The following is a 15806-nucleotide window of genomic DNA, read 5'->3' on the forward strand; positions in this document are numbered from 1 at the left end:
GATTATCCAAAAACAACTAAGAACCACCAGAAGTGCAGGCTGGATTTAGAAGAGGCCGTGGCACTAGGTATATTATTGCTAATGTCAGATGGCTCTTGGCTGAGAGCAGAGAGTACCGGAGGAATATCTATATTTCATTGACTACGCAAAGGTATTTGACTGTGTGGATCACAACAATCTGTGGCTGACTCTGAGAAAAATGGGCATCCCAGAACACTTGTGTTTATGAGAAACCTACACTTGGACCAAGAGGCAGTCATCAGAACAGAGCAAGGAAACAATGCATGGTTCAAAATTGGGAAGGGTGTGCGTCAAGGATGTGTCCTATCTCCGTATCTTTTCAATCTATATGCGGAACAGATTATCCAGGAGGCTGGACTCTATGAGGAGAAGTGTGGCATCAACAATCTGCATTATGCAGATGACACAACCCTGCTTGCTGAAAATGAGGAGGACCTGAAGCGCTTGCTGCAGAAGGTCAAGGACTGCAGCCTTCAATATGGACTGAAGCTCAACATCAAAAAAACAAAGATTCTCACCACTGAATCAACTGGCAGCATCATGATGGATGATGAAGAGATTGAGATTGTTGGCAGCTTCAGTTTGCTTGGCTCTACAGTCAACACTATTGGTACCAGCAGCCAAATCTAGAGATTAAGGTGTGCCTGATCCACGCCATGGTCTTTGCCATTACTTGCTATGCATCAGAGAGCTGGACAATGACTAGGGAAGACAGAAGGAGAGTTGATGCCTTTGAGCTTTAGTGCTGGAGAAGAATACTGAATATACCACGGACTGGTAGAACAAACAAGTTCATCCCGGAGAGGGTGAAGCAAGGCTGGTCCTTGGAGGCAAGGGTTCTGAAGCTCCGTCTGATATACTTTTGACATGTTGCAAGGCGGTATCAGTACTTGGAGAGGGACGTCATGCATGGGATAATGGAGGGAAAGCGCAGGAGAGTAAGACCCTCAATGAGATGGATTCCGTCACTAGCATAATGGGGATGGGCATGTCAGAGACAGTGAGAATGGCAAGGGATAGAGCAGGATTTAGGGCTGTTGTACATAGTGTCACCAGAGTTGCAGGCAACTCAAGAGCACATAACACCACCACAAGTGCCAAGGCAGCTTCTAAGCCCAGCTTGAACTTCCAGCAGTTCTCTTATCAGTGACTTGTTCTAGCCATTTTTGGATGATCTTCAGCAATATTGTTGCTTGCATATGATATTACTGGTATTATCCAATAACTTCCATTCTGCTGGATCACGCTTCTTGGGAATGGGAACAAATATGGTTCTCTACTAAACAGTTGGCTGATGAGCATGTCCAGGGCTGCAGTTGTTAGTGAAGCTCATCAAATGGTATACCATCGATTCCTGGGGCCTTATTTTTGTGGCCAATGTCTTCAGTACAGCTTCACTTTCTTCTTTCATTACCAGCGGCTCTTGATCGTATGGAATTTCCTGAAATATTTCAATGTTGATGAATTATATTTGGTACAGTGACTCCCTCCATTTTCTTTTGATGTCTTCCGGATCTCCCACTGCATCTCTCAATATTACACCTCAGGGCTTAAATTTTTTTTTCTTTCTTTGAGCTTGAGAAATACCAAGCAAGTTCTTCCTTTTAATTCTCCAATTCCAGTTCTCTGCATATTCTGTTCTAATACTTTGCTTTGTCTTCTCAAGCTGTCCTTTGAAATCTTGTTTAGCTTTTTCACTTCAGTATCTCTTCCCTTTGTTTTGGTATCTCAAAGCTCTGGTATAATTTTCCGAGTATCTTCACTTTAGTTTTTTATTTCTCCTGTCTTTATAATAACCTTTTGCTCTCTTCATGGATGGATGATATCCTTAACATCATTCTATAACTTGAAAAAACTACTGGTATGAAATTTCATTTATTCAGCAAAAACTTAATCAAAAAATAACTCAATCAGGCACTACCCCGGGGCAAAGGTAATGCGTTGCTTAAGGGAGAAGGTGATGTTACTGCGTGCCAACAAATCAATTCCAATTCACTGAGTAGTAGAACTGCCCCTATGCAGTTTCCTATACAGACTGACTGACAAACACTGTGTTGCTGTTGTTTTTAATTGTAGTGCTTTAACTGCCAAAAGAACAAACCAATCTGTCTTGGAAAAGCAGCCAGAATGCTCTTCAGAATCAAGGATGGTATGATTCCTTGGAAACAATAATAATGAAGCTTCATCTAACATAACACTATGCATGTTATCTCTAGAGAGCCAGTCCGTAGAGGAAGACAACATTTTTGGTAGATGGTCCATGCAAAAGAGAAAAGATTCTCCATGAAAGAGATGGACATGATGGCTGCAATACTAGATCTAAATACAGGAGAGATTAGAATGCTGCTGATAGTATGAGGGGTCAGATACTGTTTCCTTCTTTGTTAATGAGTTAGAGCCAACTTGATGGTTCCTAACAAGAACAATGTGTATGGAGCAGATCACCAGGTCTTTTCTCCTATGGAGTGTGATGGTAAGTTCAGGGAGTTTGAGTTGTTGACCTTTTATTTATCATGAAGCTTTAACCACTGTGTCACCAGAGTATCTTTTAAGGAGAAGGATAAAGATACTGAACATAAGTTACCTGACTCATACCATCAAAATATATAGTGCTTCTCTCTTCTAGAAACTGTAGGTTACCACATACATATATACACAGATAAGAAAAAATCCTAATTATTTTAGCTTTTATGCATACAAACCACAGACCTCTAGCAGTAATATCTACAATTATTTCATAAATGTTTAGATTAAGGGGAACTGAAGGAATGACAATAACGTCCTACATCCTTTTTTATCCCTTTCTGTTCCACTGTTTTATCCAAAAGTATACATTGTAGAGAAAATCTGGTTAGCTACTTGATGTGTTTGCTGCCACTCACCACAGGGCCAATCGGCAGCATCATGACAGAAGGAGAAGAGATTGAGGTTATGAGTAATTTCAGCTTGCTTGGTTCCACAGTCAACACTCTCGGCATCAGCAGTCAGGAAATTAATAGGTGAATTGCACTGAGGAAGTCTGCTGTCAGGGACCTCTCCAGAGTGCTAAAGAGCAATGTCAGTATGGAGAATAAGGTGCACCTGATCCAGGTTATGTCTTCACAATTACTTGCTATGCATCAGAAAGGTCGACAATGAATAAGCATGACAGAAGAAAACCTGATGCCTTTGAGTTGTGGTACTAGAGAAGAATATGAATCATATCACCACCAAGAGAACAAACAGGTCTGTACTGTAAAGGGTGAAACTAAGTTTCTTCTTGGAGGCTAGGATTTTGAAGCCCTGCCTCACATACTGTGGGCACGTGGCCAGGAGAGACAAGTCCTTAGAGAAGGTCATAACGCATAGAAGGCTGGAGGGACAACACGAGAAAAGATGATCCTGGATGAGATGGATTGGCACAGTTACTAGAGTAATGGAGGTAGGTGTGTCAGAGTCAGCAAAACCGGCTCAGGATAGGGCTGGGTTCAGAGCTACTGTACACAGGCTGGCTACAAGTTGCAGGTGACTCAATGGCACGTAACAGCAACACATATATAAAAATACGAGGGATTTGGTTTTGGAACAAAAAGACACATGAAGACCTTGTTGGAATCTTTTACTTCAATTTCACCTATGATTTTTTTTTTAACATTTAAAACTTCAAGAATAAGGGATGAGGAGAAAATTAAAGAGAGCATAATGAGCACTTTGTAAATGAGTCCCAAATATGTTATCATCACTAATCATTATTTTTGTTAACACTTTCTCAAACAATAACAAAGCAAACCCAGGTAGTCAAACAACTAGAGTAAGAATCTAGTTTTTTCCATTTTCAGAAATGGTATTTTATATTTATTAGTATAAAAATTATTTAAAACACAGTATTAGTGAGATCACTAAACCACCTAGAGAATTGTAACCAAGCATTCTTAAGCATACAGAACACCAACCAAACCAAACCTTACGGAGAGGGAGGTGATTCTGAGTCACTGTGACTCCATGTGTTCCAGAGTAGAACTTCTTTATATGGCTTTCTTGGTTGTAATCTTTATAGAAGCAAATGAGTGGGTCTGAATCACAATCTTACACTAGCACGAACTGTTTCAGCTACTCAGGGACCTTCACTTGATAAAAGGCAATTCACTTTCACCATTCAATTTCCGTGCTACATGGATGAGATCTGGACAAGTATCAGTCCACATTCTGTATTACTACCTAAGTGGTAATTAAACCAAATAATTTACCCAGACTATGTGCATGTTATTTGTCTAGTATACTTTCATATACGTATCATCAAAACTGTACCTAAAATGTAGTTTTATTTTATAGAAGTATCTACTGTGACTATTATTCTTAATGAAGAATTAACCTAAGTACATAACGTAATATATTACAAACCCAAATAATTGTAAACCATGATTTCCTGGGTAAGGAGTTGTACTGCTAGCCCAAAGGCAGGCAGTCTGAATGCACTAAGCAGCTCCATGGGAGAAAGATAGTCAATCTCCTCCATGTAATCTATAGTCTCTGAAAATCCACTGGAGGGTCAGTTATGAGTTAGTTTCAACTCAACTGCAATGTGTGAGTGAATGATATTAATCTCACCATGAAACTCTATTTCACATACTTTGAGTATGTGGTCAGGAGGGGCTGGTTCTTGGAAAAAGACATCACGCTGGGAAAGGTAGAGGGGTCAGAGAAAAGAGAAGACCTGTAACAAAATGGATTGACACAGTGACTGTTACAACTGGCTCAAACATCTGGGAAATTATGAGGACGGCACAGAATTCGGCAACGTCATTATGAGTCCTAGTAACTAGCACATAAAAATATGAATACTTAGCAAATGGCTGCAAAAGAATAGTAAAGTATTAACCAAGAGTTAGAAACCTAAAACGTGCATGTTTCACCCTAAAAAACTGACAAAGAATTCTTTTTCCTGCAGAGAAGAGAGATTAAAAAATTAATTTTAAGGGAGCTCTGGTGGATTAGTTGCAAGAAACTGTGCTGCAATTCCGAAGGCACGTGGTTCGTATCCCCCAGATGGGCCTCTGGATCTGACTCAAAGATACACAATAATAACAACAACAAATGACGTGTATTTATGAGATTCCATTCACATTGATTTGGTCTGTACATGATTATTAAAGTACTTATCACTAAGATTATTTCTCAGAAGATCATAGATAACACAAGATTATCCACAGAATAAGTGAGCCTATAATTAGCCTGCTGGAATTTCCTTGAATCTGATCATTATCATTTTCTCAAGACTTATCAGTATTTGACATGGAATTTTTCATATTTTACTTCCATATCTTCCTACTGAAATACTGGTTCCATAGGGACAAAAATCTTACCCTACTTGTCCGTATATGTCCAGTGCTTCAAACAGGTCTAAGCACCAGAAGAAGTCAAATATAAATTTGTCAAGTGAAGGGATAAAGGAATGGCTTCCCCTTTTTTAACCTCCTCCACTGCCCTTCCTCCATGTAAATGTTAAACTAACTGCTCTCAAGTCAGAACCAACTTATATAGGGCTTACCCTCCAGAGGGTTCTCAGGGGTTGTAAATCACACGGGAGGAGATTATCCATCTTTATCCTATGGAGCTGCTGGCAGATTTGAACCACCAGAGAGGAGTAACCTTTGGGTGAGTAGTGTAACTAAGCATTGTTTAAGGCCAACACAAGTTCATTACCTCCATGAAGATTAATTCCCTGAAACTCTCAAAACTTTCTCATCAATTTGACACTCAGCAGCTGATAGTTTTTTATCATTACATTATACACATACACACACACTCTGCCTTTAAAGTTTTACAATCCAATCCTCCTGGCCTCCATAAGGCCAGTGTCTCCAATTATTGGTACCCACACACACATGTTGTTACTATTGGTACATGTCTTCAAGCTGACTAGAACTCTTAAGTGAGCCTATAAACAAGTTTGGTGGCCCAGTGTCAAGAGATCTGTACTGCTATCTCAAAGGCATTCAGTTAAAATCCATCAGCTGCTCCTTGGGATAAAGATTAGTAATTTCCTGTGCAACTGAATGTCTCTGAAAACCTGCTGGAGGGTTAGCTATGACTCAGCCCCAATTTCAAACTACACAACAGTATGAAAAATAGATCTCAACCTTGCCCTAGCCTGTGCCATCCTCACCATCTCTGATATCCACAAGCCCAACGTTAAGAGTCACTGTGTCAAGCCACACTTTGAATAAAGGTTCTGCTTGATTTTCATATTGCTGATTCAAAAATAAAAGAACCATTTCAATTTCTATATCCCTCCCTCCTGAATGGGAGCCCTGATGACTTAGTGGTAAGGAGTTGCACTGCCAACCTACAGGCAGGTGGTTTGAATCCACCCGCTGCTCCACAGGAGAAAGATGGACAAACTCCTCCTGTGCAATTTACTGTCTGAAAATCTGCTGGAGGGTCAGCTATGAATTGGTTCCAACTGCATTACCTGTAACAACTCTTCTAAATAAATAGGTCGTGAAAGCACTGTGGGTCTCCCTCTTTTAAATTGATCTCTGACAAGTATAAAGTTTCTATTTCTTGTTCATAATTTACTTTCTTCTTCCCGTCCCCCAGATTAAATTTTTTATGCAATTAAATGCTTTATGACTTTAGTGCTAACTATGATGCCTCTAACCCCAGTCACAGGGGAGGTGGTGAAGTTTCATTACCTTCTTGTTGCAGAGGTATCTATGGATATTTTTCCCTCCATTCCTTTTTCCTTTCATGCCCAGATGTATCACATTCCCTCCTTTACCAATCATACCCCTCACAAACTTTGATTATTTCTTAGTACCTGTCCTTGTTAATATGCCTTAAATACTACTTTTTGAGCCACTTGGGTTTATTTCCTCCAGTCATTTATTACAATTCTCTTTTTCTCAGTATGTTTGAAAATGTTTTGTCTTAAACCTCAATCCTATTTCTTTAAATCCAGACAACCTTTATGACCTCATCCCTTTACAAAGCCAACCCCTGATCATCGGGGGGGACTGACGAAATGCCAGATAAAAATACCAGATTATCAACCACACAAGGTGGGGAGGAGATGAAATCTGGCTTTGGAATATATCGTGAGCCTTTGGGCAAGATTTTCTAACTAAATGTTTTGTTCAAGCCAATATTAGTAATAATGACTTTCTTTTATGTTAGATATGCGTCTCAGCTTTAAAATGTGATGTTATTAAAAAGAAACCAATTAAACATCAGCTGAGGTTTCCCTCCCTCCTAAATGAAGCCACCTCAGTCGGTTCCTCCAATCTTCTAAAAGCTATCATAAAATCTGGTTGGTTTCCCTTAATATTTCCCTTCTTTTTGTGACGTCAAATTCAAAACAGCTTACAATATATTCATTTTCTTTTTTCCTTAAAATCTTCTGCTTGAGACCTCAAAGTATTATAAAAGCATTACATTTCCAGTGACATTTTCTGTCCAGATAACAGAGAATAGAAATTTTTTTGTGAAATACTCCAGGAAAACCTGGGTTTCTAGGATAAATTGCACTGGTAATTCCAGCCAAGAATTTCTAGTAGGAAATTATGATTGGTTGAAAACAAGTAACACTTGATAGTGATAGAAGTCTGTTGACAAATCAGTAAGTCCATATCCAAAAATGCTATTGAATTAATTCCCAGTAAAGAAGTTTACAGGGAAAAACAAAACAAAACATCAAAACAAACTTATAGATCAATTTCAACATTCTTTTGGCCACAGTCAGCTCAGACCTGCTCTTAAACCCTCATCTCTGCCTCACTTCCACTCCTAATCATGCCTCAAATAAAAGTAAGTATATAGTAGAAAAAGAATCAGCTTAACAGGATCTCCTCTTCTGTCCTTTTCTTGATGTTATTAAAACTTTTAGCCTCAGAGACCCACCCCAAGCCCCCAATTTTATATATCCATTTGCCAAACTAGCAAGCAATTCTCCAATTCAAGGAGAAAAATAGAAAAATTTTATATTTCTATTCCCCCACCCATCTAACTACAAAAAACAAAAAAACCCACCAACCCTAAAATGTCTAACTGGAACACCCATACATAACGTTAAGTACAATTTTAAACTAAATCAAGTCTTTTACTCTGAGTTACCAATATAGTAAAAAAATTTTTTTCAAATGCCATTATCATAGTTCATAAACTTTTGTTTACATATGAATATAGATGTATAGTACTTGATCAGCAGAATTAAGAAAGAATTCATTTGTCATTTTTTTTCCCCATGTGGAACTTTGGTAAACGCATATTAGTTCACCTAGAGACTAACTTTGGACTTGTAACATTAAACCCTATTTTTTACATAAAACATTAACTGAAATGTAAATTAATATACTAGTCCACCAAGTGTACAAACCAGTACATTTCACTTTTATTTCAAAAAGAAAAAAAACCTTTTTCACAGAATCCATTCACACAAACTGACTAAAATACCTAAGTAAAGCCACGGGTTCTGGATTTTGAGTTTTCCAATTCTCCAACCTGATGGCTTCATCAAATGCACAACTCCATTAAATGCATAACTCAGTTAATTGCCTTGTCTCCCAAATTGTGTTTCCATCAACAGACATGATTCTCAAGAGAAAGTAAGTAACTTTTAAAATTAATTCAAATGGTAAAGATTTTTCTTCTTTTAAAATTGTGCTTTGAGTTTTAAAATCTTAAACTTTTGATGATGATTAAATAGGATAAAACCTTAGATCTGTCACTTCATTTACTCTGCACCAGTCCCACAGACAGTGGCATATAAATAAAAAGCGTTTTTCTCACATTCATAAAGTTCCCCTAAGAATAGTCATGTAAGGTAAATTCCACCCACACCGGATACACACACACACACACACACACACACACACACACACACGCAGAGAGTAGAAGGACCTAGGCAGAGAAACATACCTGATCATTTTCCAAACAGGTTTGATAGGTTTCCTTCACTTGTAAAAGTATTTACGTATTTACTTACAAAGCATAAGTGCAGCCAAAGCACTGAATAAACAAAAAACTGAGTTTTAAAAATCCTGCATCTTACCCATGGTTCAAGGGGACACAGCACAGCTAACTTCACAGCAAATGAGATTATGCAACAGGTTTTTCCTCTCCACCTTATTCATTACAGGCTGGTTAGAGGTGTGCTTTTTCCAAACAATTTCAAACACCCAAGACTTCAAAACACCAAAATCTCTGCAGTTGACATTTAACAAACTACTTTAGGATTTGAAAGTATCCATTCATTTTGTTAATCCTGGTTGAAACCCTAAATGCTTTAAAAAAAAGAAGAAAAAAAAACAACTTGTATTTTCTCAATTACCGACTGTCTTTAGGAAATAAACCCAACATCAGAAAAGTTAAGGTTCTGCATAAATATCCCGTCACTCGGAATTTTATTACACGGAACTAAACATGATAAACAGACCCTCAGTTGTCTCCCTGGGCTTTATTTCTCATGTTTTCCGGCGGGTGTAAATAAAGAAGACACTGACGCACCGGGCCCCACAATACCATGACCCAGGGCCCAAATGAAAATTGAGATTTGGGGGGTCGGGGGGAGGGGTGGCTGGTCTGGTTTAAGGAAGCAGCACCGTCACCACCCAGGTGGCCTCTCTGCTTACACCAAAGGCGAATTTGGGATAATGGGAACAGTCAGGCCGGGGCCCCACTTGGCAGGCGTGTTGTGTAACAGTCGTGCCTGGAAGTGAGCAGCTTCGCCCGCGAAGGTACAACGTCCTCTCCGGCGGGGCCCGGGCTGAGTCCGCTCGCCGCCGCACGGCCAGGGGCGCACGGACAGACCCCGCGCCCGGCCGCCCGCCCCCTTCCCGCTCGGGCCGGCCCCCAGCAAGGCCTAACCCCCCCACCCACTTTAAACGCTTGCGCGGCTCCGAGCCTCGGCCACCCCCACCCGGTCTTCCGAAAAGGTGGCCGGGGCTCCCGGGAAGGCTGAGCCCGCCGGGCGAGAGCGGCGCACCAGGTACCCCGGAGCCCAAGCACGCCGCGGAGCGTCCATGCCGCTTGTGCGGAGGGGCGCTCCGAGCCCCGCGCCCTCCCGCCCGCAGAGTCCGCGGGCCGGCCGAAGGCCACTTACTTTTGGGGCCACCGACCTCCCGACTCCCTCCGGGGGAAATGGAAGTTGTCACGCCGTCTCCCTTTGGGCCCCCCTCGCCTTCAGGACCTGCGAGGCGCCGCTGCGGAGCCGGGAGGGCGGCTGCGCTCCCGCTCGTGTCCCGTCCCGTCGCTCTCTCCTCCTCCTCCTCCTCTTCTTTTCACTATATTATCTTCTTCTTCTCTGAGGGGTGGGTAAGGGAGGGAGGCTTAGGAAGAGAGGAAACGTTTGCAACTTTTCTTCACTCTTTCTCTTCCACCCTCCCCCCCCCAACCCCAAGTCAGCCTTGAGGGGAAAAAAAGGCAAAAGAGGTGAAGAACTTGGAGAGGTAAAGGTAGAGAGTCGGGTGGGAAAAGTGGAGGGGGGAGGTGATAATAATCGCTTAAAAACTAATGAAAGCCCCCCAAACAGTGATACACAGAAAGAGGGGGGAACGGCAAGGGGGTGGGGTGGGGGTTGGGGGGAAAGAGAAAGAGTCGCTGGTCAGGAAACTTCAAGCGCGGATGAGGTCATTGGTTTAAAAATAAAGAGATGGCGTCACTTGAAACCAATCCCAGTGAATGAACTCAGCGGAGCCCCGGGGAAAGGAGGAGACAGGCGAGGGCAGGGCGGTGGGCGCCGGGCGGGGCCGTGCACCCGCCCGCCCATCCCACGGCCGCCGGAGCCCGGAGCGCGGCTCGGCGCCTCATTTCGGCAGCTCGGAAGGGGTCGGGGCACTGGCCCCTCCAGAGTTTGGTGATCGGGAGCAGGTTCCGCAGGCGCCGATGGGAGGAGCCGGGGCTGCCGGTGGAGACGGCCCCAGAGACGCCTCCTTCAACGCCCGCGTGCCCGCCGCCCACACGGGGCTGCTGGCCCCGAACCCCTGACCCCCAGTCTCCTCCCAGGCCACGTGCTTCTTGAGAGCTGCGCGCGACAAATACCTAAGGATTTTCACCCACAGACGCGTAGAGTCCTTTTCTCTTCCCTGGGATTGTTTCCAGCTGCCTCACCAGAGTAAAGAAACGCAAAGATTTGAGAGAATTACAATCTCTCTTTATAAATAGTCTGATGACTCCAAAATTCAGTGCTCTACTCGTTTCTTATTAAAAAGAAATTGCAGGTACTTTAAGAAATAACACTAATGTTGCTAGACATTCAACTGTGTGTTTTTCACTGAAAGGCCTCACATGCTTGTTCTTAAATTACTTCATGCCAAACAAATATGATGCTGGAAGCAGCCTAAAATTCTCTTTGCAACTATTTTTTATGTCTGAGAGCACAGAATCACCTTTAAATGAGACCGTGGTTCACTTACTCTTTAAGGATGGAGGTTCTTTTCTGATTGAACTCCCACCCCTAGTGCATTTTAAAATTTTTAATTTCTTAAAATAGCTTTGTTTTGAGACATTACACACCTTGGAAAACGAGAGACCAGAGGTGGTGACAAATCAGTACTTGGAATGACTGAATAGGACAATAGGAGCTTTATGCCAGTGTTCTTTGAGCATTTGAGCATGAAGCTGCTTCTACTGAGAAGTACTCACGTGGATATCACATAACAAAAATGTGATTAATGACGGAAAAGCACACTGCGAGTGGACTTCATGAGCCAGGGTTTTTGTATAGGGAATAATCTCTTAAAATATTCCGTGAGCAGTGTACAGGGTCAGGGACCCTGGTGTGGAATACGGATGTGAATGCCACCTAAGGAACTTTTTTTTTTTTAATTAGTAAAAATTGAGAAGCAGTTTTGGATAGGTTAGAATAATGAGACATCTCTATTGCATTTTTTTGCTTTTAAGTGTATGACCACTAAAGGACATTCATCATTACTGGTAATTACTTAAGGACAGTATTGTGGAAATGTTGCTATAAGAACTCAGGTACTCCCAATCCAAGACATGGAATTTTCTTATACATGTGAAAACTGGACAATTAATAAGTAAAAGAAAAAACAAATTTATGGTTTTGAGTTAAAATTTTGGCAAAGAATATTGAATATACCATGGACTGCAGAAAGAAGGAGCAAATCTGTCTTCAAAGTACAGCCAAAATGTTGTTTACATGGAAGAATAACAAGACTTCATCTCATATATTTTGCATATATTATGAGAAAGGACCGGCCCTTAAGGTAGGGCATTATGCTTGGTAAAATAGAATGTCAGAAAAAATAAGAGAACACTCAACAAGATTAATTGATACAGTGGCTGTAACAATGAGCTCAACAATTGTCAGGATCTTGCAGGAATGAGCAAGTATATCCTTCTGTGAATCAGAACTGACTTGAGGGCACCTAACAACATTATATATAGGTTGGAAAGATCCATGGTGACACAGCGGTATAGTGATCCATTGCTAACCAAACGAAACCGAACCAAAGATTGGCAGTAGGAACCCACCATCCTCTCCATGGGAGAAAGCTGCGTTAATCAATGTCCATTAAAAATGTTGTTAGGTATTGTTGAATTGATTTTGACTCATTGACTCTATTTACAACAGAACAAAACCGTGCATGATCCATAAAGACTGCAACCTTGGAAACCCTGTAGGGTAATTCCACCTTGTCCTATTGGGTCTCTATTGATCGGAATTGGGATTTCATTATAGAATAGGCCTCCTTCGAAATTCATACCATCTTTTACAATAGGCCTAGGAACCAAGATGGAGATTGGAGATAGTGCAGCATTTCAAGCAATGAGAGAAGCCTGAAGACCACAAATGAAAAGCTGTTCTATTTCTGTCTGTCACCTCCCTAAGATTTCTATGAAGGGGAAGCATCTCTCCTTCTGTTCCCAGTGTTCTACTGGCGAAATGTTACTGCAACTTCCTTGGGATTACCTGTACTCTGAAAATAACCAGTTTTTGAATCAGTTCTGATTCATGACTACCCAAGTGTATCAGAATAGATCTGTGCTCCATGGGTTTTAATGACTGATTTTTTTTTTTTTGGAAGTAGATCTACAGACCTTTCTTTCTGAGACACCTCTGTGTAGAAACCAACCTCCAACCTTTTGGTTAGCAACTAATCATGTTAACCATCTGTACCACCTAAGAGCAGTTAGCTGCCAACCAAATGGTAGGTGGTTTGGATGCACCAGCTGCTCTGTAGGAGAAAGATAGACAATCTCCTCTTGCACTGTTTACAGCCTCTGGAAACCTGCTGGATGGTCAGATATATGAGTCAGTTCTAACAGCACATAGTAACGACGTCAGGCTGGAGACTAGGGTGTGCCTGATCTGGACTACAGTCTTCTCAATTACGTGCTATATGCATCAGAGATTTGGACTGTGAATAGGGATGATAGAGAATTGATGCCTTTGAGCTGTGGTGCTGGAAGAAGAGTGTTGAATATACTATGGACTGCTAGGAGAACAAACAGATTTGTCCTGGAGAGGGTGAAACCAGAATTCTCCTTGGAGTCAAGGATTCTGAAGCTTCGTCTGACATACTTTGGGCATGTTGCAAAGAGGGACTGGTCCTTGGAGAGGGACATCATGTTTGGGAGAGCGGACAGATGGCACAGGAGAGGAAGACCCTCGGTAAGATGGATCGATTCTGTGATTGGAGCGGTGGGAATGAGTGTGTTGGAGACGAGGTTAACACAGGATAGAGCAGCATTTAGGACTCTGGTACATCAGGTCGCTCTGAGTCGCAAGTGACTTGACAGCACATAAGAACAACCATGCTCTTCGGGCCGCCACGCCCTTCTCCTTCCGCGCAAAGGAGTTGCCGAAAGATTCGCTGTCTGAGCCATGTCAAAGAAAAAAGGACTGAGTGCAGAAGAAAAGAGGACGCGCATGATGGAAATATTTTTTGAGACGAAAGATGTATTTCAACTAAAGGATATGGAGAAGATTGCTCCTAAAGAGAAAGGCATTACTGCAATGTCAGTAAAAGAAGTCCTTCAGAGCTTAGTGGATGATGGCATGGTTGACTGTGAGAGGATTGGAACTTCAAATTATTATTGGGCATTTCCAAGTAAAGCTCTTCATGCACGGAAGCGTAAATTAGAGATTCTGGAGTCTCAGTTGCCTGAAGGAAGCCAAAAGCATGAAAACCTACAAAAAAGTATCGAGAAAGCAAAAATTGGTCGGCATGAGACAGAAGAACGAACCAAGCTAGTAAAGGAGCTTTCTTCCCTTCGACACCAACAGGAACAGCTCAAGGCGGAAGTAGAAAAATATAAAGAATGTGACCCACAAGTAGTGGAAGAAATACGTCAAGCAAATAAAGTAGCCAAAGAAGCTGCGAACAGATGGACAGATAACATATTTGCAATAAAGTCTTGGGCAAAAAGAAAGTTTGGATTTGAAGAAAATAAAATTGATAAAAACTTTGGAATTCTAGAAGACTTTGACTACCTAGACTAAAAGGGTAAATGGTAGTGTATGCTCTAAGTGTTTGTGAATATGTAAATTTCTGTATTATCAAAATCAATATACAGTAAAGTCATTTCCCTATAACTTTATGTATCATTTAATTTAAATAAAGTACAAACTGGAAAAAAAAAAACAACAACAACCATATGATTTAGGGAGCTCTGGTTGTGTAATCTATAGTACTATGTGGTGCTAACCATGGTACCTTTCTTGTAGTTTAAATCCACCAGCAGCTCTGTAACAGACAGATAAATGGATGGACATCAAAAATCCACTGCGGAGGTCAGCTGTGGGTTTGAGTTTTTGTTTGGTGTTTTGTTTTTTTCCCCTTAAGCGTATGATTTATTATTATATTTTGTTAGAATTAAGCAAGAAATTAACACATCAAATTGTTTAGTTAGTCAAAATTTCAAAATTAATTTTGGCATGGTGCTCCAGTATCTTTAATGCTTAGAAGACACTCTAAAGATCTTAATCCATCCAGAGCTGAGGCTTATTCATTCAGCAAATAGTGATTGGGGATTTGTTACCAGTATGTGCCATGCACTGTGTCTGTCTCTAAGAATATGATTATAAACAAGACAGGTAAGGCTCCTTCCTGATTAAAACTACTATTCTAGTGATGAGAGAAGGCATTAAACAAGTAAATAAAACCTAGAAGCAGGTTTATAACAAGATGGATTACATATGAGGGAAACGGGTGATGTAATAGAGAATGATTTAAGGTGAAGATGTTTGGGGAAGGCATCCATGGGGAAGGAACATTTGAACTGAGACTTGAAGCACAAGAAACAAGCAAGATAAGTAGTATGGCTGAAGAAATAGCTCATTGTAACACCTTTCAACAGAAACAATAAGATTTCTAGAGAATTGGTGTGTTCTGGGAGTAAAAAGATCTTCAGGGCTCAATAGGAAGCTTTGATATCATAGTCTGTAGGGTATTGTCCAAGAGAGAGCTACGTTGGCCTAGTGGAAAGGAAGCTATGCTACCAAGCCAAAGGTGGGTGATTTTCATCTGCGGCCCTCGGCCAGGTTCAAATTGTTTTCCTGTCAAACATTCTTCTAGGTGGTATAGCACTGGTCTGTGTGTTGCTGTACAAAGGTAACTCGTGGTTGCTGTGATGCTGAAGCCTGTGACAGTGATGTGCCAGTCGTGGTAATGGGTTCCCGTGGTGGACAGTGTTGTCTGGAGCTTCCCGACTAAATCAAGCCTGGAAGCAGGAGCAGCATCCACTTCCGAAATGGCTTGCCTCTGGAAACTCGATGTATGAACAGTGCTCAGACCATTCGTTCTTAGGGTCGCTATGAATCGTCTATGACTCGACGGCAT

At 41.4% G+C, this 15806-nt stretch overlaps 2 protein-coding genes across 2 annotated transcripts in view; one reads left to right on the plus strand and one right to left on the minus strand.

The window, feature by feature from the left end:
* DUSP16 (dual specificity phosphatase 16) overlaps window positions 1-10374 on the minus strand; it is a 121911-nt gene extending 111537 nt beyond the window's left edge. The window contains exon 1 of the mRNA XM_006888414.1: window positions 10100-10374. The gene's annotated coding sequence lies outside the window, so the exon portion shown is untranslated. The remainder of the gene's footprint in view (window positions 1-10099) is intronic.
* Window positions 10375-13844: 3470 nt separating this feature from the next.
* LOC102851411 (meiotic nuclear division protein 1 homolog) lies at window positions 13845-14510 on the plus strand. Its single transcript, XM_006888415.1, has one exon. It carries the CDS (start codon window positions 13850-13852, stop codon window positions 14465-14467), a length of 618 nt encoding a protein of 205 aa, XP_006888477.1. The 5' UTR covers window positions 13845-13849; the 3' UTR covers window positions 14468-14510.
* Window positions 14511-15806: the final 1296 nt, after the last annotated feature.

Source organism: Elephantulus edwardii, unplaced genomic scaffold, assembly GCF_000299155.1.
Source record: "Elephantulus edwardii isolate Elephantulus edwardi_28Jun2011 unplaced genomic scaffold, EleEdw1.0 scaffold00067, whole genome shotgun sequence".
Classification (NCBI taxonomy): Eukaryota; Metazoa; Chordata; class Mammalia; order Macroscelidea; family Macroscelididae; genus Elephantulus; species Elephantulus edwardii.

Bases quoted from the DNA above. Each gene is read 5' to 3' on its own strand.
- LOC102851411 (XM_006888415.1), top strand. From the start codon at position 13,850: ATGTCAAAGAAAAAAGGACTGAGTGCAGAAGAAAAGAGGACGCGCATG.